Raw genomic sequence first — 25,309 nt, forward strand, 5'->3', positions numbered from 1 at the left:
TCCTCTTTCTTCTTCTACTACTTCTTAGAATATTATTATTATTATTATTTGTGTGGAAAAGCCATAGCGCTAGTAGTTGAAAACTACAAAGCGTTGTTATGAGTGCCAAGATGTGGCTTAGGGGTCCCATAGCATCATACAATCATTCATTCTTAAATGTGAGGTCTTACTCCTCTCTGGGAATGAGAGTAGGATGCTTCAAAAGTGCTCTTTATGTGCTACTCTGGGGAAGGACAAATTCTTATCTTAGTCAAACTTTTAGTGCAATTCCTAGGAGTAACTCTGAGACGCTTGATAAATATAAGCACATATTTCTCCTCCTAAATATCTTCTCAGCCAAGAATGGTATACACAGAAACACTGGCTCAGACCATAACTCTGAAAAACATTCAAAGTTTGTTTTTTTTGCTATTTTGTGAATCTTTACTCATGGTTTGGGTACTCTTTGCTTTATGCCACTACTTCACAAGTGTAGTCTTGTGGCACCTTAGGGTATTAGTATTAGTGCTTCAATATTATTTCCAGTAGTTATATTTCATTATTATAACAGTAATAGTAGTTCTACCAATATATTTATACAATGGCCTCCTGTACTAAACACTGTCCTGAGTATAGAGCTAAAGATCAACTGGTCGACATGATATTTTTTACAGTTGAATGCAGACATGTCAAGTGACGTCTTCAGGGTCACATGACAAGTTGGAAGTGAAGATTGGACTGACAGTCCAGTGGCTTTGCCTCTAATGTCACAATACCTGCACTTATAGTAAGGTTACTGGATTTTACTATTAAAAGATGTAACACCGAGGTAATTATTATTATAAGTAGAAGTAGTATTAAATGCAGTAGTAGTACACTGGTGCCTCATACTTCGAACTTAACTCGTTTCAGGAGACCATTTGAACTCTGAATTGTTTGAAGTCTGAATCAATTTTTTTAGAAGTAATGGAAAATGAATGAATCCATTCCCAGACCCTAACCAATACCCATTTCGATAAACTTAAACAGCAAATACACATAAGTGAAACGCAAGAGATGATTTCACAATGAGAATGTGACACGACTTGGGCGCAAAACAGATGATGTTTATGCTCACAGTGTAAGCTTCATCTGTTGCTGCATATTTTTCACTGCGTAGAAGCATCATTCAAGCTTCTCTTAAATTTAGTATTCAAACTCTGGAACGTTCGAAGTTAGAATCTTTCGAAGTATGAGCACCACTGTACTTTGTTTTATTACTATTAGTGTTACTTAACATGGTGTCAGAGGATGACAATGTATAGCATGGTTGAACATGCTGGTAAGAATTTCACTGTATTTTGTACAGACGACAGTGCTGCTACTTCTATTACTTTTTATTACGAGTATTAGTATTAATAGAAATCATAGAACTTTAGTATTATTATTATTTCTCACCTTCAAACTCTCTCCTTCTAATTCTAACACATTTAGAAATGTAAATGATTTCAGCTATAATAATATTTCTATAACTTTTGTCATCAAACCAGAATCTCACACTCAAAGCCAAAACTGAAAGTTTGACAAATGTTCACGTGTCTGTGTCTACCCAAACCAAAAGCCAAGATCGTCTCTGTAGATTTCATCATTTTTGTGTTGAAGCAGGAGTCAAATTTCAATACAGCGCTGTTGTTCCCACTACATTTTATTTTCCTATTATTATTAGTATTCTTGCTCTTTGAGAAAGTACTCCTAAGAAATCACACATTGTATTTCCATTTGTCTTAGGTCATCAACACGGGACCCAGCAGCCTGCCAGGATCTACTGTACACATTTTGATTCCCAACCGGCTGTCCAGTACTGGTGTGGAGATGTTCCTCATTTTGGATATAATGGTATTTTTTCACTTTTCTCCCCTAATATTTGAAATTCTTTTGTGTCATATAGTTGATGAAGGGTTAAAAAAATGAGAAAGCAGCCCTGTGCATTGTGCCAGACACTGCTGTGCAGCCAGATTCATTCTGTTTTAAGAAGAATTTTCAGGTCATGCCATATAATCACACATCTTAATACTAGCAGTTAAACTGACAAAATATTTACAACCAAGAAATGTCAGCGTTTATTTGAGTATGGAACTGGAAGTATGTGCTGCGTGTTTAACCCTCTGTTTCCTGTCACAAGATGCTTTACACTGGAGTACAGATTACTCTCAGTAAAGTACAGTAGGGTAGAAGAAGCTCTTAATTGATTTTAATTGATAAATGTACTGTATGTTATAAAGATCTCATATTATGCAATAGCTCTAAAGTAATACCAATTTTAAACAAACTATTCCTATTAAAGGTTCACCAGTTTCTCATTTTTATGACCAATTCTGAGCTTCAGCTACTTTGACAGAAAATTGAATCTAAATATAGATGAAGAATCTGATCTACTGGTAATGTGAGTGCAAAATGGGGGATTCAGAAGAATTCAGGTTTTAGGATAACCTGTCCCTATTCTTATAAAGTAAAAATCTCATATAAAATTTTTATTTTTCGTCCAGCATTTTCTTAAGTGTTTAGTCCAATTGTATGGTCTTAGGGACCCATAGCATTGGAGGCAAGAAAGGAATCTTTCCAAAAAATGTTTTTCAAGTTGGTGCTCAACATATTGTTCTTTTCATTAAATTTCTCTGAATTTTGTACTTGCAAATGTACATTATTTAGATGAGTGTTTTTCCAATGCAAGGTTGAGGCATTCTTCTTTCTGAATTCCTTCCCAGCCATGGTGGTGTGATTGTTTTTTCCTTTTTAAACAGCTAGCTGAAAGAGTCAGAGCGGGCCATCTCTCCCTGCTTGTCAGAGAACTTTTACACCCAGTTAAACCGCTCCCTCTTCTGCTTTGGCCTTAATCTTGTGGAGTCTAATGGTTTAACTTTTTATTTATATATTTATTCAGGTATTTCACTGTGTTAACATTCAAAGCATTGCTAAAGCAGTAGGCTTTTTGATTACTACAATCTGGAAGGTTGTTATATGGGTGGAGTTTGACTTTTAGGTGAGTGCGGGGCAGACGAATAATAAAATTTAATTGCGTTTTTTTGGAGCCTCAACTGTACTGCTACATATTTGGTATAATTTTGGGTGCTCAAAGGCCACCAGGGTTTTTTCCATCGTTAAGTCCGCTTTCAGGATTGCTAGGGGCGTGGCCTCAAAGGTCGGGACCCATGCGTAATTGACGCAACGGAATAAAAGGATAGCTATGGGTGCTAATCTTCATCTGATCAGCAGATACCAAATATCCAAAGATTATCTTTGTGTTCTTTTCTTGTGTGTACTTTCAGTTTTGACCCTCTTATTCTGTCATCCATGATTATTGTTCTCGTATTGTAGTGTATATTTACAATACACTATATTTACAATCACTTGAAAACAACAGCCTAGTTCAATTATAAAATGCCCAAATCCACAGATCATGGATCTCCAGGTATTATTCATGTCACTTAAACTCCTTTAATACTTTGCTGAAACTTGACAAGCTTTCTTTGTTACTTTAACTAACTCTCCCAACCTATAAGAATCTGTGAAGTCAGAGCAAGCATGTTCTTTTACATACTCCAATCCATCCATCCATTATCCAACCCGCTATATCCTAACTACAGGGTCACGGGGGTCTGCTGGAGCCAATCCCAACCAACAAAGGGCGCAAGGCAGGAAACAAACCCTGGGCAGGGCGCCAGCCCACCACAAGGCACGCACACACACAAACACACACACAACAACAACAACATTTATTTATATAGCACATTTTCATACAAGAAGTAGCTCAAAGTGTTTCACATAATGAAGAATAGAAAAATAAAAGACACAGTAAGAAAAGAAAATAAGTCAACATTAATTAACATAGAAAAAAGTAAGGTCCAATGGCCAGGGTGGACAGAAAAAACAAAAAAAACTCCAGACGGCCGGAGAAAAAAATAAAATCTGTAGGGATTCCAGACCATTAGACTGCCCAGTCCCCTCTGGGCATTCTACCTAACATAAATGAAACAGTCCTCTTTGGATTTAGGGTTCTCACGGAAGGACTTGATGATGATGGTCACGTAGACTTCTGGCTTTTAATCCATCCATCATTGTTGGAGGATCATGATGCTTTGAGTAGGTGATGGTGGCACAAAGAAACCGGAAAAAGAAACAGAAGAGAGAGTAGGGGTCAGTACGGATTTTTTCACACACACACACCAAGCACACACTGGGGACAATTTAGAACCGCCAATGCACCTAACCTGCATGTCTTTGGACTGTGGGAGGAAACCTGAGCATCCGGAGGTAACCCACACAGACACGGGGAGAACAGGTAAACTCCATGCAGGGAGGTCCCGGGAAGCGAACCTGGGTCTCCTAACTGCGAGGCATCTTTTGCATACTCTTTTTTTGTTATTAAGTTTATTCCAGTTCTATTAAAGTACATTGGGCTGCTAGCCCAAAATGTGCTTGAAGTAATAAACTATCTTTCTCATATTTGTTACTAAAATTAAACTGAAACTGGAACTCAACTACCTTTTATAATGCTTCTCTCTTTTAAAGGTACAAATTAAAAGATCTAAACAGTGAGCCCCTGAGCATGTAGAAGGCTTACATTTTTTATCAGATACAGTAAAATCAGCCAAATACTAGCCCCTGCTAAAAAAATGTCTAATTATTATTGTTAATGTGTCATTATTTAATAAAAAACTTTCAAGTTTTACAAACAGTTACATTTTGAAAGTGGCAGAGATCGAGAAAGTTTTCCCCTAGCCGATAAACAGAAGATGAGTCAGGTTGATGCAGAGATAACAATAGTTACCAGGATGCAAGAACCATGTTGTAATCAGGGTTTTTAAAGGTCTTATGTATACCTGTACTTTGTTTTTGTAATATTTACATTATTTTATCAGTATTCTGACAATGCCATTTTGTGTTATGTTTGGTGGATGGTCACCTCATTCACAATCGTTATGCCAAATTGCCAGTCGCATTGTGCAGTGCATTGTGTCAAGCCTATTAAAGATGGCAGCACCCCACACCTGACATTTGTGTATTGGATCCCTTTACTAAAAACTCTCTACCTTTTCTCAATAATGTAAGTGGAAGAGAAAATATACTTCAAACAACATTTTAGTCTTAGGACCTCTTGAATTGTCTTTTTAGTTTTTTTTTGATTGGTTGCTTTTTGCTGTGCGCCTAATAATGATGAATAGGAATACCTGGCTGTGCAACATTCAAAGACTGGATGATCTCTCTGCTGTTCCCATTAGCTCATGGATGCAAAACTATGTAACATCTAAAAAATGAGTCTATCCTTAACATTATAACTGAGTTAAAAAATACAAAGTATGAAAGTATTACACCTTTTTTTTTTTTGAAGAAATGGTAAAGAAACATTTTCCTTAATACCCTTCCACCTTCAAACCCTAAAGATGAATATGAAAACAATATGAAAAGAAAAAGGAAAAATAAGGGAGGAACCAGGAAATCTGTGAAGGAAGGTAGAAGGCACACGTCTGGGCAATGCAAAAATAATATGAAAAATAAAAGGCTGGAGAAGCTGGGCTGAAAGGATTAAAATTGCTTTTTTTGCCAAGTCCCAATACATTTTTAAGTGGGTGGTAACCAACCACACTTTAATCTATGCATCCAGAACTTGTCTATATCCTGCATACTGTAGGAACAATTTTGAATAATGAATTTATGAGCACATAGCTCTTTGGTTTCAAGCTGTAACAAGGATGTCTTACACTACTTATTGCCAAGCTGCTCCCCTTTATGAACATAACTTCTAAAAACTTTCTACTTACTCTACTACTCAAGAAAGCGACATAGTATTACAGGGCTTAGGTAGCAGGTATTTGGTAAATGGTGTGCACTATGGTGAGAGCATACGTAATACTCAATGTTACTTTATTTTTGTTTAAAGAATGAATCGCATGTGACACATCTAAGAAATCCTAGACTATTGGGCAGAACTAATTTCATGCCCCTGGCTGGTGCAGTTTAATGCGTCTGTACTGCTGGCGTGCAGAGTGGTCATTTTTCAGCTGGAAGCAAGCAAGGTCACTGGAAACACACAGTTGTACGTATTCACATGGCCTACAGCTGAGACTGGTAATAAAAACCTGCTGAAAGCATGCTCTGCAGGACAGAAACAGTCTATAGAAAAAACAAATAAAGGATAGAAGGCTGCAATTACCCCCAAATTCCTTAGTTTCCACCCAAAGGGACTCTAAAAACCACATGATGGAAAAGGTGGAGGCTGATAAGGAAAAACAGCAAGTGCTCTCTGGAGAACACCAACGAGGAAGGCAGGAACCGAGGAAACTGAATCCCTCTTTGTAGAGCAAAGTGACATAGCCAGTGATAAACCCTGTGAACTTATTTAATTCAATTTATTTTTTATAGCGGGTAGACTTTGAAATAATGTGTATATTTACAAATATAAGATTATAATAATAAAACTCAAAACACCCTGCAACATATAAATATCCATATATAGGGATGAACTCTAAATATCTGTAAACTCTGAAATGGATTAAGAGTTTAAGACTGTCATTTCATATATATATATATATATATATATATAAAATAGAGAGTGGGAGAGAGTATAGTATATATATATACTGTGTATATATATAATTTTTATATGTAGATATATATTTAAATATATATTTAAATAATAGTATATACAGTATATTGTGATGGAAGGCCATGGCCCTTTCCCAGCCAGGAGGCTGATATATGAGAAGGACTGAGTGCACAGGGCAATGCTTCCCCTGGAGCACTAGATGGCAGCCCCCTTGGGTTGCTGTAGCTCCAAGGATTCCTGCGGGGCACACTGGGAGTTGGAGTTCATTACAGCCCTGTTAGGTTCTGTGAGGGTCGCCAGGGAGAGCTGCAGAGCCCTACTTTTGCTTTCCACCACACCTGGGAGTACTTCCAGATAATGCTGATGAGCCACCTGAAGTGCTCCCAGGTGCAGTATAAAGGGAGCTGGCTCACTGCACTTGGGGAGCCGGAGTCAGGAGGAAGTGGGATGAAGCGTGATAGTGGAAGCAGAAAGGAGAAGGAGAAGGAGAAGGAGAGGGAGAGGGAGAGGAAAGAGAAAAGAGACAAGAAAAGGAAAGAAAAGAAAATGCTCTGTACTGTTTATGGTACTGTGCTGTAGGGGGAATGAAGGAAAAGTGTTTCCCCTTGAAAATAAAATTTCCGTGTTGTAAAGACTTGTGCCTAGAGTCGGTCTGTAACGTAGTAATGGTGAGAAATCAGACAACTTGCTATGCCAAGGAAAGGTTGGGGTACCCCACCCTGGTAACCCCTTTTAATATAAACGAAAAGGCAGCCGATAAATGGGCCAAACAAAAATAAAGCGTGAGTCACTCACAAGTGCAAGTGTTTGGGATTTCTGTCCTTCAGGAGAGTCAGTGTCAAGTTTCGGGAGTAGGCCGGCTTTATAGGGTTGGCACTGGAAGGGACGGAGCTTTTTCTGGGTGGCAGGGCAGGGTCAGGTGTCTTCCTTGGGTGTCTTTCCTTGGCTTGTGTGCATGCAGGGTCTACTAGGAAGTGAATGAGACTGATGGTAAAAAGAATTTTATTATAGAAATTATTTATTGTAGCGCATGTCCACCTTGGAAGCTTTCTCAGAAGTCAGTAGATTGGTTACAGATCTTAGGATATTTTCAGTTAACCTCATTAATGTCATGATAGCACTCATCAAGTATATATGTACATAATTTAGACTATATAAGCAAAAAATGGATTATGTGTAGCTAATGTTGGAAGGTATGGTAAGCCTAGCTGACAATATAGATAGGATCAAGTAAATTTCAGCCAACACAGATCCTACAGAAAATAAAACTTGAAGGGCCATCAGCTTATTTAGATGCACAATCTAGCTTAGTTAGGCAAACTACCAACCCTGCCCTGCCTTAAACATTTGTAAAAATGAAGAGAGAAATAATCAAAAGCAGGTAGGGGACACCCCTTCTAATGGCTGAGTTGTTCAAATGAAAAGATAAAGGTTTTGAAAAGAAATATGTCAGTAAGGACATAGCCTTTAGGTGACTTCTCAGTAATGGAGCTGGTCTATCCTACTCTAAAGTCGGGTTCCAAATGAACACTGTCTTCCAGTTGGTGAACATTTAACTAGCAACAGATATGGAAGGGGTAGAGCTTGGCACTCTTCAGACTAAAAGTGTTGTCAGTAGTCTTCTGGAGAGTTCCCCTCCACTCTAAAGGAAACGGGAGCTGTACCAGAGGCGGTGTTACTCCAGAAATCTTCTCTGAATTAATCCATACCAGTGAGACACTCCAGACCCTAGTGTGTGTGACACATTTTATAGTGCACAGCAGTGCAGTCCATGATTTGGGAGAAATCATGTGTGCTCTGATGCCAGATCAGTCATTCATGGCATTGTTTTTCATCGTCTGTAACATTAGGGAATATCATCACACTCCAAAAGCAGGAAACTGATGGATAAAAAAGGAGTTTGTAACACTGAGTCATGTTCAATCTAAACAGATGCCTGATTGACATTAATCAGCCTGAACAGACTTTTCAGCAGCTTTAGCACATTCCTAATGTGATTTCAGTCTGAATTTCAATCTTGAAGACAATGGGACATGTATATGTAGTTCTGAGCTCTATAGCTAAAGGATCTACCTCATTCAGTAGTTTCTATGTCTTTGACATTTGAAGAAGGTCTGCATCTTGTGTTTGCAGTGTGTGCTCATTGGTACGGGCATCAATGAATTCTGTAACTTATAATACATAGAAGCAAAACCATTCATGGCTTTACATGTCAAAACAAGGATCTTAACACTGAGCTATAACGCTGGTGTAATGTCATTATATCTGGCAGATTTAGCTGTGATCCATCTGAATTAGGGTAGGAATCAATTTTAACAACTTATGAGCAAAACTTTGCTTTTATCATCTTCCCAGCATTATTCATTATACTGTAGAAACTACCTTAATTTTCCTACATTGTTAAATTGTGGAAAAAATTAGCTGGTGCAGTAACTTAAAGATTAAAAATAAATCAGTGTTAAAGAAATTATACATCAAGCATAATTATCAGTATAGCTGAATCCGAGTTTAGATTTTTAAAATTGTTTTATTGCAGTTTGTGTACTTTTTTTTACCTAATTATTGAATTTATTTTTCCCGGGTTTAAGGCTATAGCTATCCATTTTTCACCATTTTACCTCATTAGTATACTTAATGGTCCAACAGCAAAAATATTATTAGATTTCCTAACCTAGTTTATTAGATAAATAAAATGTGTTTAAAAAAGTGTTTGTTGTTTACTTGTGTGCCCTTAACCTAATATTAGGTTTGGGTGAAGACTTGAAAATATTCAGCTTCAAACAATTGCAATAATAGAGGAAAGCAGAAAGGGGCAAATTTTTTTACTGAACCGTTTAAGTGATATTCAAAATTGTGCTTCCCAAAGCCTTCTCCTAGTGTCATCAACTTAAGAGAAAATCAAATTGGTTCCAGCACTAAACCCTGAAGGATTCCATATGTAATTTCAGTAAAAGGCTTTGCACTGTCATCAGGCAAATGGACCTGTTGGAAATGATTTGACGTGTAGAAGTAAGCCACCTAAGAACTGTGCCTGCAATTCCAGTAGCCTTCTAAAATGCTGTGGTTCACTGGGTCAAAAGTCACTGTGAAGTTTAAAAGCATGATGGGTTAGGAATTTTCTGTATTATTAGATTATTATCGATATAGCAGGTAAAAGATGTGTCCTTGACCAAGGTAAAAAGCCATGCTGAAACTTTCAGACAGATTACAGGATGCAACCACAGTCTTGATGAAAGAGAAATAACACATTTGAAATAACTTCACAATTTGGTAAATATAATTTTTTGAATTTTATTGAATACCTTATTTTTGTTTTGGTCTATTAATGTGGAGAAGTAGTCAAAGCAGGAAAGTAGTGGTCTTTCTTCAAAAAAGTTAAGTATTCAGTCCACTGGTAAATGTTAACCATCTATGCTTTAGTTTTCAAGATTTTTATTTTGAAGAGCGTATATAAATGAAGCCATGTTGTAGCTCTTTTCCCACCATGTTTGTTTTGTTTCTTTGAATTATTATTATTATTATTATTTGTAAATAAGTTTCAGAGACAGGTTTTCTTAAAGCTATGGTTTCAGATTTTACAAATCATTGAACCTCAAAATACTGATGTTATTTAGCTTCCACATTGTTCTGGTTCTTACCTTATAATTTAATAGCAAGCAACAGAGTAAAGCAGAGGAAATTAAATAATGATCTGATATTATTTTGTAACAAGAAAAAAATAATAACTTTTTTCAATGACAGCACTATGAGTGATAATTAGGTTCCTGGTCCTAATTTTGAGGTTGTTAGTTCTTCCACAATTGGGAAAAAAAAGATTGCCTGGAAAACCTTTGCTCATGATGTCCGCTTCCTTTTTCCAAAACATCAAAGCTGACTCCACAGGCCGACATGCCTCTCTTTAGTTTGCGCGGTCCAAAACATTCCTTTTTTACTTTCTCGTTTACAAAGTATATTAAAAGTATTGTAATCATCCAAAGATTTGATGATGAGATTTTGATGAATCTCAATGTTTTTTAGACCTCCCTGATTTTCTTGTGTACAAAGTATAGGGAAAGTATTGAAATCCTCCAAAAATTACATTTCGAGATTTTGATGTATCTGAATATTTTAGACCTCCCTGAGTCTGAAAATGCCATTTTTGGAATCATGTCCGTGTGTGTGTATGTAAACATAATAACTTGAGTACATTTTTGTTTAGGTCAACCAAATACTGCATACAAGTATTAGGTACAAAACATAGATTTTTGGCTATTTGTGTTAACTGGAAGTGGTACTTTACCTTTTATTCATGCAGCTGCAGAGTCCGATTTATTAAACTTTATTTTTATAATAATTGTTCAATATATTATTAATTTGATTTGATTTGTTGTTGATGGTTCTTTAATGTACATAATATAAAAATATCCATCCCCATATCTGAGTATACGAGAAAGTCTAGGGGAGACAACTCCTGATTTTTCTTTGCGGTTGCTTTTATTCTTCACTGTTAGTGTGCATTGTATGCATTGTACTTCTGACTGAGCACTCATTGACTGTTAACTTTTACAAACTCAAGAGCTTACCGCAATAAATTTGAACTTTCTATATGAAAATCAAGCCAGTTTAGTTTTGTTGTAATGAGCTGTTGTTGGGGCTGTTCAAAGTAATAAAGTACCTGGGTCTTGCACTACTCTGCTGGTGCTGACGGACGCATCTACAGCTCACTGTGTTTTCTCAACTTTATACTACTGAAAACTGAAAATCTTATAATAGGACTGAAAAATCAGTGGAAAAGTTGAAGGTGAAACTGAAAGTCAACTGCTAAAATGTATTTCTAGCAAGTAGTGTGCAGAGATTTTGCAGCTGGTCTGCCTTTTGCATAATTCCTTTGAGTGTTAAAATGTTAAAGCTGGGTCCAGCCAGCCTGATATGTGTAAAGATCAAACCTAAGCCTTTGCTCATCAGGAAAGCATACTCCCTACTACTAAAATCATTCAGTTCACAACTTCCTCTTTCGTGTGTTCTTGTTTGTTTTACAGGTTGGTCAAGATGGGGGGAATTGCTCATACCACAAAAACCCGACTCCATGTACCATTCCACAGGAAAAGGAGAACATTTTTCACACAATCTTTGCATTTTTCACCAAGTCTGGTCGAGAAGTGTTGGTATGTATGTATGTTAGTCTGTGAGTCTTCCTGAAAAGAAAAATGTGTTCCTCCCTTCTGTGGCCTCCCTGCTTTGACTCCTCTTTATGTAAAAAGATCATTTGTATGCCACTTACATTGTTAGTATAAAGAAAAAAATCCCTATCTAGGGGTAATGCCAGTCAGTAAGGAGAACTAGCTGAGGCCCTAGACGTTACACGACAAAGTTGGCTGTTCAGTTCCTGCCTCACTGTGTGTCCCTAAGCAGATCACTTAACCTCACTGTGCTGTTAAAAAACATTTTAGTGTATCCTGTATATGTCCTATATTGCCTTGTATAACAAGATTAGCCAAACATACCATATAATGATTAAACAATATTCCAGTAAACTGGCAAATGTTTGAAACTTGTACACCATATTCTTTCCTCTCCACCTCACTTCAACTGACTCTTTTCTCATTAACCTAAAGAAATTTTGGGCGGCTTCACATGTATACTTTTGTTCCGCCTAAACTAGACCTCATGGCACACCCAATTCCAGTCTTTGAGGAAGTTGTTTGAATTCTATAGCTTAATAAACTTACTAATACAGTAGCTAAGTAAGTCATTCCCCTTTTAGGCACTGTTCTAAACAATAGAAAAGCCAAAGAATCCTTGAAATTCTGAGTGTCCCCAGGACCACCTGAAATAAGTTCAAACTGCAGATAATATTGTGCTGTTTCATAAAATCCCCTTTGTTTTTCCTCTTCTCCAGGACTGTGACAGGCCAGGCAGACCCTGCCAGATTATTACTTGCAAACTCTCTTCGATGGCAAAAGAGGAAACTAGAAGTATAGATCTGCGGATGTTGCTCAACACAGAGATCCTCAAAAAGGTGACAGGAAACGTTCTTCATTTTGTCTGTTCATTTACTGACTTTAATGGCTATTTTGTATTATTGCTATATGCTGAGAAGTTTAAAAAAGTGACGTCTTTCAATATATGGAGAGTCTCTGTGAATCTTCTTGACCAATACCTTGCAGAGCAGAATTAATACATTCTCATTTACAGCTCATGTTTCTTCCTTACTATAGTTTTTTTTCCCAAAAGATAGGGATGAGAGTAATGATGCTAACACAGTAAGAAAAAGTCTGTTTAACGTGTTTGTTCACCATCATCTAATTTCCTTCAGGTTTACATTCAAACTTTCATTCCTTCAAGAAGTCTTAACACATTGATATGATTGGTAATGGTAAATATTATGCATATTTAAAAACAATTAGGCAGATTTTGACCTAATGGCCACACTTTGTCCTCTGGTAATTCCAATCATACTCTCCAGAATCAAACTAAAGTGGTTAAGCGACCATTAGCTTTGATGGTCTGCTGTTTACTAATCATAACCTGAGTCATCTGTTCTGCCACAGCTTTTGCAGCATCATTTGAAAAGTTGGCTTTTTTCAGTGGGAAAACAGAGTCTTGTGGTATTGGGGTGGGATTCAGTGCAGACACCGTCCACAAATTAAGCAATTCATTTCAAACCTGACTTTTCTGTACAGCTCAGTGTGTAACACCAGAGGGCACCTGCAGCTATTCAAAATGACATACTGTATCTGCAGAAGTGCTTACCGGTCCCTCAAATTTATATAACCCAGGGTGCCTCAGAAGCATCCTCTCTAGGATCTTTTCACCTTTACGTGTTTCCTTCCATATGGCGATTATCAAACATGCTGATTTAAAATCCTCATCAACTGATGGAGGTCCATGTACTTGCTACACAACAGAATGTGGATATTACCATTAAAGAGGCTAATTGCTGATTAATCCCTTCCTTTAGAACCCACACCAATTTGTCTAATCAGGCTGTAGTGTTGGTACAAATGATGCTGTTTTCTTTATAAGAGATTCATCCATGTGGATTTGTCTGTTAGTTTACCACTGCCCATGTTGTCTTTTACAGGACAGCTCTTCAGTAATACAATTTGTGACACGAGCCAAAGTGGCAGCAGACAGGAACTTTCGAGTAGTGGAGGTCTCCAATGGGCTTTCAGAAGACACTACCGTAAGTATTGTTGTCTGAGAGAGTGACTGCTAGCAGTATGTAGTCTGTGTCCCTCAAATTTTGGAGTAAAGGACTGGCTCCAGGATTTGCCTCATTTTTAGTTGCATTCACATACAGTGTGAAAAGCACCTACTGCTGTTGCCATGTCTGTCTACCTGTCTGTCTGCCTGCATGAAACAACTCAGCTCTTGCTGCATAGATTTTTGCTGACATTTGGCACCAATTTCCTTTAAAAAAATTATTAGGACAGTTCAATTTTTGTTGTGATATCTCACATAAAGCATACCGTTTTAAATTTCTTACTTTGAAAAGCATTTTTTAAACTCTCATCAACTTTTATACAGAAATATTCTACACAAGTTCAACTACAAATTGGTTTATTGTTATAATTTTACTTTGATTTTAGTTCCTTCAGCTTGTATATTTTTTAAATATTTTTTTCCTTAATCCGTTTGAAAGTCAGTACTGATGGCAAAGCCATGAAATGACCTCCAGTCATGCACAATGAAGCAGCTGGGGGATGATATGGTCAGATATACTCAGTTGGAAGACTGAGTATTACTATATAAGAAAGGTATGATGTTATTTGTGCAGCTTTTTAATAATGACATTCTTTATTTATTCAATGAGCAGTAATAATATTATTTATTTGTTCATCACCGTACAAGTTCATTTCTTCACTTATTCTCCCAGAATGCAGGGTGAGGTCTTGGCATATCCTAATAGTCTGTCTTCTGCCTCCAGCCCATCCCACTCTTGTTTTTGCGGCTGCATGTCGTCTTATGTGACACTCAGTCAGCAATTTAACTTATGTAGAAATTATTGACAGATATCTAGGTAACTAAATGTGCACTCATTATTTCCGTTACACTACCATTGAATAATCTAAATAGTATAATGGTTCAGTATTTCTCTCACACTTTTCATGTTTGCATGTAGCCAATAATTTTAGCTTGAGACTTCACTATAGATTTTTACATCTCCAATGAGTACTCCTTGGAAGAAATTTGAAGTCCAATTAACCACAGACCCTCCACATCCAAAAACAACTAACAATGATACACAAATTCCTTTTTATCACATGAATTTAATCTTCTGTCTGTGAAACAAATTTCAGTCACATGATATTATAAAATGGCATTAAAAACATACTCTATGTGCAATTTTTGTAATTAAAAATACTTGTAACTGTATTCTATCATTACTGTTATTTGTTAACACGGCTTACTGTTGCAAAAATATGTAATAAACAAAACCGTGATAACCAAGTCTTTGAAGAAGTGACCAGAATATGTAAAAATACTTCAAATTTCAAACCAGCTGGCCAAATCTCCTAACACACCTATTATGCCATATGAAATCTGCCCACTCTGACTGCATCTGGTTTGGGTCTGGAGCACCATATTATTTTAGATGCATGTGACAGAAGATGCTTTATGAAAAATTAGGTTACAATGTGGTGGTTTTGTATTGGACTACCATTTATATACATGATTTGTGCCAGGCTAATAATCATAGAAAATACACCCAATACCCTTGAGAGAAGCCCAGTGTCTAATTGACATGAGTGGTTCATTGGTGACACAGAGGTGCTTGTGTCCTTAAACCCTGTTTCCACTAGACTGTGGCAATCTAATGGATGGCCCAGATGCACAACATGCTACCCACATTAACTCATTCATTTAATTCAACTCCCGAATTCTCCTGAGATGACTAGGACACAGTTAACCACTTAAATGTTAGTGTCGTGTAAAGCAGAGGTTTCCAGCCACACTTTTAATCACATCCTTGTTCTGCTTTCTAAGTAAATTATAACTGGATCTGGCATATTGTTTCATTATCATACTGATTGATATGTCTGCAAGTTTCAAGTGTCGTATTTTCTTAGAGATTTGTATTCCACCTATTTGTTCTCTTACTATAGAGACTAATTATTCAATGTAGTTTTTAAAGCTATTTTTCCATATGGTGCAAACAGATTTTGAGTGTCAAAAGGCATCATGTACACCTGCCTATAGAACTATCTGAGCTCAGTTGTGCTCGCCATTAGGAAACACTATAAAAATAAACCTTTCTTCATTGTTGTCCTTTAATATGGTAGAAGAAAACAGCCAATTATCATCTTGGAGTTTCTGGCACTAATGGTTGTGATTAAAGGACTGATGAGATCTGTGAATGCTGACCCAACCAGCTTGCAGCTGTATAAATGTTCTGCATTCTTTTGAACACTGGACTGGTAGAAGAATGACTTTTTAACCTTTGATTACAGAAAAAAACGCAGATTGATTTTTTTTTTGAGTCCTGAGAGTAATGCCAACTAACTTGTTTCATGCCGCTGCTGCATTCCAGTTTCTCCTTATTATTATTTGTTTTAAAAGTGGCAGTGTGGGAAAATGTGGGGCCATGACACTTGAAGATTTATCACAAGCTTCTCTGGGTCTGAATAGGCTTTCATGCTACATTGGGATCAAATGTTCATGAAACGTTTGGACAGCCGGCAACTTGATATCGCGTTATGGGGCTCTGAAGTAGAGAAAGTAATCCTTTATTTCATGTCGGCTTCATTTGAAGGTTGGTTTATAAATGTGGTACGGGGGTGTGGTAGGTCAAATTGCAGTCTCACCGCACTTAGTCTATGGTTCCATTCCTGGATAAAGTGCTGTCTGTGGAGAATTTGTTTGACTTTCTTTCCAAAGTCCCCAAAGACATACTCTTAGGAGGACTGGTATATCAAAATTGGTGTAATGTGCCCTTCAATAGCCTAGCAGAGTGAACTCCAGAATGTCATCACCAGGATAAACTGGGTTTAGATAAGTGATGGATGATGCTGAATGCTGCTGGGAAGTGACATAGGGTGTATTTTTTAGTTGTGAATGATAAAAATAATGTTAGCAAGAAGTATCACAGTGATGAGATGTTTCGCACCTCACAGAATTAACTTTTAGCTTTTGATTTGTAACTAACCCACTTCGACTCAGCCACGGGACATCCAAATAGATTGTTGCCTACTCAATAAGGCAACATTTAAGATGAAACTAAAATGACTTGCACAGGTCCAGACAACTAACCTTATACCCTTACAAGAAATGTACTTGTAATACCCCATTAGAACAGAATGAGATATATTCATCTTAATTTTACCATTTCATCACAGTGATCAATACTAGAAAAATATATGCAAAACAATCACTGTCCAGAAAATAAACTGTTCCAGCATGTGATGGATCCAATAACATGTTTAACAACCATTATTCCCGAGGTAGGAACATCAAAATCCACTTGTCCATAGTCACTCAGAAGAAGCAAATTGCTTCGAACCTACCCAATGATGTCTTCACCTTCTAGGAGAGAACAGTCTTTATAAAGCTTTTATATCCCAGAGGCATGCATCCATTACATGACATAACAAGTGGATCTCCAGCGTGCCTTTTTAGGTCCTCTTGCTTTTCTCAAACACAACTGTAGGTTAATAGGTTCCTCATGCCAAGCATGATCTCCTGTCTTGTTACTGCTGTGTAAGATATTTTGATGATTACTTCACCGAGATGATTATACAATAGATAATTGTGGTATAACATCATGTGTCCTTTTATACTCTTCTGAAGAAGTCTTTTTCAGTTGATAAGTCTAAAGTATAAAAAGAAGACTATTAAAGCAACAGACTGTTATCAGTACTAGTTCTTTACAAATGGGCATGGTTTAAGAACATTTTCTCATAAAGAATGTTGTTACAGACTTCCATCCAGGTCACTGTCTGGAGGAAATTTGAATGTTCTCCTCATATTTCATGTGGTTTCCCTCACTGCATTACTACAGTGTCCAGCTATTCTGAAAAATGTGTTTTAGATGGCAATTGTGAATTGGTGGATATGAGCCCTGTAATAGACTGGAATCCCACCCAGGGTTTCTTCTTGACTTCTACTCAAAGCATTAAGGATAGGTGTGAACCTACAGAAATAAATCAAGAGATTTTGATTGAAGAAAACAGAGAAGCATTGTGTGGATGGCGAATGTTGTCTTTATGTACTTAGCCATTTAGAAATTTTGTCATCAATAGACCATTGTGGACAGGTGGCAAAGATGTCAGATTGGTTCACAACCCAATCATGGCTCATATTGTGATCCTTGAAGGAGTCTTAGGGGTCAAAAACTACCTTCAATGACTTTGTCAGAATATGTTAACATATGCAAAATACATGGCAAGAACTTTGTTCAGGTTTACATCAAAGAAGACCTTATATCTCTATATATATAAAATCCAACGTCTGTCTGTATGTCTGTCCGCTATTCACGAGAGAACTACTTAATGGATTTATATCGTTTTTTTTCCTATAATTTGCTTGAATATTCCAGTTGATTTTGCAACTTCTCTCATTCAGCTATGTATCATAGTTCGCTTGCGGTAGCGATTTATTTGCGCAAATCCAAGACAATTACGGTGGGCCGAGGGGAGGGGGGCAGGGACCTCCTCACTTACGCACCAGCCTCGGGGCGTGTACCATACCTCCGCTTTAGTTGAACAAGAGAAATACTTAATGGATTTAGATTTTTTTTTTTCTATAATTTGCTTGAGCATTCCAGTTGATTTTGCGATTTCTCTCATCGCTCTAGGAATCATGTTTCATTTGCAGGAGTGATACATTCGCGCTAATCCGAGACAGAGGTTGCGGGACAAGTGGAGGAAGAAGCATGACGTCAGCAGTAGGGAGCTGGGCGGGGCCCTCCTCACTGTCCTGTTTCACTGCTACGTGGGCGGAGCAAAAGGGGACGGATAGTAAAAAATAAATATGGATTACTTGAAAATGCTATTACTTATTATTCTACCAAACTTCTATTATCTGGGCATACATATTCAATATGAAGAAGATGCATGCCTTTTCTATTCCATTCTATGAAATGACATCCTTATGTTTCTCCTGCGATGCTCACTATTTCTAGCTACTTTATTCTCTCCTCATTGACGTCCTATCCCACTGATTTAAATCTGTACAACTGTTCTTATTAATATGTGATGTACTGCTTAATGCATTCCATCCTGCAAACCTGGCCAGAAGTATTTTTGAAACTGAATGGTTGGATTGATTAAAGTTAATTTGCTTTGTATGGCACTTTACTACATAAGGCACTATATAAAATGTAGATTGATTAAGTGATTGGTTTTTTTCAATTTTAAACTTCCCATTCCTTGACATTAAAATCTGAGAAACAGATGTGCAGGTCACAATGGAGTGAATTGGAAATTAAATAAGAGCACTTTCTAGAGATTAAAAGTAGTCCCTTAAGATGAAAACTGGCCTTGTGCTGCATAAGTAAATGGTCCCCATGGTCTGTCAAAGACAAAAGCATAACGAGTGAGTGCAAGTGTGTCTAAGCTTATGGTATATGTGTTGTTAACAGGAAGAGACAAGGGAAAGAAGAAATCAAGACAGGAGGGCAGCATTTATATGAGGATGAAAAAGAGAAAGCCATCCCTGTGGGATCAGAGAATTAAATGCTTTGGCCCCAGTAAAATGTGGAGACAAGGATACTGAATAAGGAATGCATTCCCTTAAACATTTTTTATCACAACATTTTCACTTTGTAGTACAGGTATCCAAAAAAATGTCAAAATGGTTTTCGACTGACTAAAATCCTGCCAGATTTTTTTTCCTTCAAGGAATTCATTGTTCTTATGCCATATTTAAAACCGTACCCGTACATTAATTCAGAAAAGTAGTAGACTCTGTTACATTTACATGTATTTGCTTGGCAGATGCTTTTATCCCAATCATCCTTTTACCCTAATGCAACATTTCAAAGACACTGAGAAATGACAAAATCATTGATCAACCACAAAATTAAACCAAACCCATTAAATAATGGCTCATACATATAATTATTCATACCACTGAGGCATTGTTATAATGTGTGCTGACGTGACAAACATATTAACCTTCAAATTAATATGATGTATAGACTCAATTGTAGTTCCCTTTAAAGAGGACCAATGCTGTGTATTTTCACTGAAGTACTTTTTTTGTTTTTTTGTCAGTTTATATTGGCTACTTGAAGTCACTTCTAAGGATTAGAAACCAAAGCAATCAGTTTTTTTTTTTAAATTACAATAAGTAAAAACAAATATGATTTACTCCCTGCAAATGTCAGCTGTAAATCTCTTGCCTTACAGCCAATTCATAGCCTAATAGTTTGACACAACACAGCTTGTTTGGCACTCCTTGTAGAGTCTGCAAGTGATCATATATAAAGCGTAAGAGCTTTTAGGGACTTTTTCACCCATAATGAATGACTTATGAGACGATTTAGGCATCCAAGAGCCATTCTCTTAGAACTATGTGCTTATCTTGCCCCAGTATTAGAAAGACAAATTGTTCAAAATTGGGCTGTATCTGTACATGCAGTTTCCTTATGGTGTGAGTGTACAGGTCAACATAAAAACACAACTTGCACCATTGTGTGGTTTCCTAATGTGATATTACATATTGCAATAAGGATACCTAGCGAGAAAGAAGATAAGTTTATTAACCACAAGCAGTTTCATTCTATTAATCTGTGATGCCAAGATGAGGCTGACAATCGTAGGGACTGCTGTGGCATAATGCCGCATAATAAAGCATCTCTGATTACAAATGCCATTTGCAGATCGAAATCAGAGAGCATAGATGTCCACACTGGCAGTGATCCACTTCATCGCCTGAGATCTGACCGATTATTTTCCACTTCAGGCATGGTGCAGCTGGTGGAGCTCACTGTGGTCATGACAGCAGTAACATGTTAGTATTCTTGTTGGTGACAGCCGCTTTGCATGCCTTTAATTTGGAGATGAGAACTTTTATTTTGTATATATTATATACCTGGCTCTGCAAGACTTTCATCAGGGTGACTCAGGGCCGACTTAACAGCATTATAGGCCCCCGGACAAAGCAGTGCACTGGGGCCCCTACCTACACAACCACTCAGCAAGTCACAACATACATAGATTAGCATGGGGCCCCTATGCTCATGGGGCACCTGGGCAACTACCCAGGCTGTCCATGCATTAAGATGGCCCTGGGGTGACTTGGGTTTGCACCATGGGGCTCTGCTCACAAATGGCCACAGCATATGTGAGAACAAAATGCCTAATAACAGGAAAAGTCCATATTTTTGCCTACAATACAAGCACTCACAGCAACCCACTATCCAGCAGTCATTCCTATCCCACTTTATAAACCTTTCCAATCAAACCTTAATAAAAAGCTTATAAAAGAATAATATGAGTTCTCATTGGTTAATATAAGGGGAGCCCAGTCAGAGCAGGTGTCTAATAGGTCAGTTTTATGAGATTGTACATTTGATGAAATATTCAAATTGATGGACATTCAGAACAAGAGGCCAAATCATTTTTGAAAGGAATAGAAACAAAACAAACAATTTTAGTGACATTTTCAAAAAATAAACCAAAATCATGATTTGAACAAGTTCTTTAAATAGGCCATAAATACAGCACTTAAGACTAATGAGAATGACCTTACATACTCAGGGCCGGCACCACCATTAGGGCGAACTAGGCGTTTCCCTAGGGCACAGAGCAGGGTTGGGAGGATCCAGCTGCACAGGTTAGCTACCGGACAGTCGCTTGGCATATTAATAAGCTTGGCCCAGGGCGCAAAATAACGTAGCACCGGCACTGTGTATATTCAGGTCAGGAGAAAGCTAATATCGTTTGCTTCTAGCAGCAGTGAACTGTCCGATTCTTGCAACATGGACATAGATGAGAACAGCAATGTGGGGGACAGTGAGGCCAATGCAGAAATGAACACGCACCATACAATGCCACGATAAAGCAAATTTTTATTTTTTATTTTATGTGGTGCCAATATGCAAATCCAAAAGACTCTGTTACATACTGTATCACCTTTTTGACACTAAGTGGCATAGTCCTTCTAAAACTGTTTGATGTTTATCAGAAAAAATAGATAAATGTGATGCACTCATCAATTCATTTTTTATACACTAATAAACAAAAAAAGGATGCAAAGTGTTCAGTTTTTTTTTACTACTTCTGTCCCTGTACCTGATTTAATGTTGGCATATGTGATGTTCATAATGTGTGCCTAGTGGGGTAGTGAAGTGTGGTGAGGTAAAGGGGGAGCCTTTTAAGCGCTGACACCCAAGGGTCTGTGTGGTCTTAATCAGGCCAAAAGTGTAATTTGAAATATGCTGAACTAAGTACTTTTAAAAGTAATCCAATTAATTTCAGGGGGAAGTTTGGAACATTTGCACACCTTAGTGAAAAACAATAACTTGCCTCATTTTGAGGAAAAGCTTTGAAATACTTGTTGACGCATTAAGCAAAGAGAGCTGAAGAACACTGACCTGCACAGGCTGCGTGGTGTTTGGGGTCTACATCATGGTAGCATCCTTGTTTTGAAATTAAATAAATGTGAGCAATCTTAAGTGACCTGCCCAGATGAACTGCAGTTCAAAGACACACAAGTCAGTCTGCCATCACTCCACACTGCTCGTTTGCTATGACCCTTCTGTCTGCTGCCCACTTTCATTGCACCAGAGATGCCAGTTATTAATGAGGTGAGAGGCCTGCGTTTAAGCACAAGTGAAAGTTAATGTCTTAATTGGATCTAAACGGAGCTCTACTTTGGCAGTGAAGGTAATAATTTTCCATTTGCTGCTTGGTGTTAAAAATACCCGCTGTGTCAGAAACAGAGCCCGCTATTGTGGCTGCCAGACTGGCTTGGTTTAATAATAGCTAAATGACTTTGATAAGCTATCTGTGCTGCAGCTGCTCTTGCAGACTGCCAGTGATCCGTCCTCTCACCTCTGGATTGGTGCCAAGCCCAATTGCAGGTACCATCCTTTGTGACTTATGCTATGAATGTATTTTTGTCTTTCAGGTGGTTTTTGAAGCCCTGCACAATCAGGAGCCACGTGGCTATGTGGTTGGCTGGATAATTGCAATCAGTCTTCTAGTGGGAATACTCATTTTCCTGTTACTTGCTGTCTTGCTGTGGAAGGTAAGTCATCTGTTGTGACGCTTGCAAAACTGAAACATTTTTATAGTGCTGATAGCACGTACTGGACAAAGCTTAGTTTTATAATGTCTGGCAGAGATAGAAATAAAACTGTTTGGTTATCTCTGCCAGAAGGCTTACTTTGTTCTAAAGCAAAGAAAAGAAAAAGAAACTGCAAAGTAAACAGCCAAACATCTCATAACGTTAAAAAAATGTGGCTGGCAAAGTAAAAAGAGAATGTAAGTGTCATTGCTGCCCTCTGCTGGAGAGCTGAGAACGTTCAGCTCCTCAATACAGTATGTGAAATGCCTTTCAGTGTCCTGGTCCAAATTTTTCAAAACATACGAAATCTGTTAATGTCGACAAAGGTCATGAAAATAGATTTGAAAATATTGCAACCACAGGTTGAAAAAACAAAATAAAGCCTAAAGTAAGCAAAATTCCTTTTAATGTATCTGCCCACCTCCCCCACCAACCCTTCCCTTGCACCTCCTCTACATTTGAATACTCCCATGTGAGATGCTGACCCCAGAGGGAATATCTTTCACACCAAGCCAAACAGATTCCTCCAAGCCAAAAATGTTTCTTACTTTTGTGAACTTGGTATAGCCCAGCGATTGTATCTATCCATTTGGAAATGATGTGGTGGTGACAGCCCTCCTTCTGGGAGCAGAAAGTGGTGTAACATTAATTAGAAATGGAACTGTTGAAAGAAAAACCTCTTTAGGAGCCAATGTAGAAAACAAGGGACCACTATGGCCCTGAAACACATTTTCTATTCCACACACTTTCTGAATGATATGAAAGAAAAATGCGCTGGATAAGATCAACGTAAAGACACTCAAGTGGAATGCCAAGGGGCCCCACTTAAGATGCACTGAAGCAGGCTTTAGATGGCATTTCCTGGGTACCTTCCTCCCTTCTTAAATGAGTTTTGAAGGTCGGACTTGTGTCAGCTTGAATCACTATAAACGTGGCATTATCACACACAGACGTCAAACCTAACCTATAGGGTGGGCTTCTGAAGAACTGAGTGACCCCCCCAAGAGAGCAGTTAAAGGGGCAAAGATGTGAAGCCAAGAGTCAGAATGACAGCAGCTAAGTAATGGGAGGTGATGTTGTCTGATTTGAGAAGGATCAGAAAAAGCAGTGTAACAGATTAGGAACCATCTAGGTAGACCCAAGAGGCCCCTAGAATGTATTTGTAGGATTTTTTTAGGGTGCACTGTGGTTTCATCGTCTATTGGCAACCATCACTGCTGGTTCATGAGTAAAATTACATTTATTTCTTAAACTATAGGGCACTTTTTCAATTCATGCAAAAGTCCACCCCATATGCCTCAAGGGAACTGTGAACTGAGTTAGGTAAAATAACTGCCAAGAACAGAATGATCTCATTCAGTGTATACCTTTCTAGTGATGATATGACATTTTCAAAATAAAGCTCAGGCTGGGGGTAAAGACTTCTTGTTGACACCAGTAGAGAACCCATATACACATCTACATACTTTTAATCCAATATGGGGTCATGGAAGCAGGAGCCTATTCTAGCAGCTTCAGATACACATCAGGAACCAACTGTGAACTATAGACTGGTTCATGGAAAGGGGAACTGATACACACTTACTTGGGATCATATTAGAATTGCCAGTCAACCAAACTTTTGGGATGGTAAAGTAAACACCAGAGTCCCCAGAGAATAAAAAAGCCTGTACAGGTACCGGAAGAGTGTGTGTACATCACACAGAATATGGGACTCAGAGTCAGCATCTGGAGCTGTCAGGTAGCAGTGCTAACCACTGTGCCATCATGCTGCCCGGCATAGCATTTTCCTCAAACCACCCAAATTTGTTCACATCTGGGTATAGAGTTGAAAAGCAGGCTTTTTATTGGACACTGTCTCTAACAAACATTTCATAAAGTATGTACAAGCTTGACCATCCATATAGTGCAACAAGCTATTTCATACTTGTTCAGAGTAGCTTCTGTGGGTCACTGTAACAAACATTTTTAAAAACCATTTCCCACCAGATGGCATTGTTGTTCAAAAATGTAAAAAGTACTAAGCTCTTATCAACAATTTAATATATTGGTATAATGTCTACTTAGTCTTCATAATCAAATTTTTCAAATTTTCATTATATGCGCAAAGCAATTTCTTGTGTAGAAAACTATATATATATATATATATATATACATATATTTATTTTTTGAGAGCCTTATTCTAGGCATTCATCTGCTCGTGTGTACTTGTGTAGGCTTAACTTATTAGTTCGGCCTTGGGGTTTGGATCATTTGGTTGATATTTTTTAAGGAGTGTGTGAATTACAAATATTGCTATTTTGGACTTGTCCTCATTATCATGTAATCTTGTTGATTACTTACATATGTGGACACTAGGGGTCACTGTTGCCCCTTAAACCCAGCAGACAGACACACAGGACACCAGGTAAAAGCACTAAGAAGTATTCTTTAATTCTTTTCTTCTTATAACAGTGCCCTCCAAGCACCACAGCCACAATAACACAAACAAGTATTACAATAAGCACAATAATAAATCACAATTCTATCTTT

General features: G+C 37.7%; 1 protein-coding gene across 1 annotated transcript in view; it reads left to right on the top strand.

Annotated features, from left to right (window-relative positions):
- Positions 1 to 25,309, top strand: part of itga9 (integrin, alpha 9) — a 336,927-nt gene that overhangs the window by 298,467 nt on the left and 13,151 nt on the right. The window contains exons 23-27 of the mRNA XM_039736193.1: positions 1,747 to 1,854; positions 11,581 to 11,706; positions 12,441 to 12,560; positions 13,626 to 13,727; positions 22,619 to 22,738. Coding sequence (XP_039592127.1) covers positions 1,747 to 1,854; positions 11,581 to 11,706; positions 12,441 to 12,560; positions 13,626 to 13,727; positions 22,619 to 22,738 — 576 coding nt within the window. The remainder of the gene's footprint in view (positions 1 to 1,746; positions 1,855 to 11,580; positions 11,707 to 12,440; positions 12,561 to 13,625; positions 13,728 to 22,618; positions 22,739 to 25,309) is intronic.

Source organism: Polypterus senegalus, chromosome 15 (genome assembly GCF_016835505.1).
Source record: "Polypterus senegalus isolate Bchr_013 chromosome 15, ASM1683550v1, whole genome shotgun sequence".
Taxonomy (NCBI): Eukaryota; Metazoa; Chordata; class Cladistia; order Polypteriformes; family Polypteridae; genus Polypterus; species Polypterus senegalus.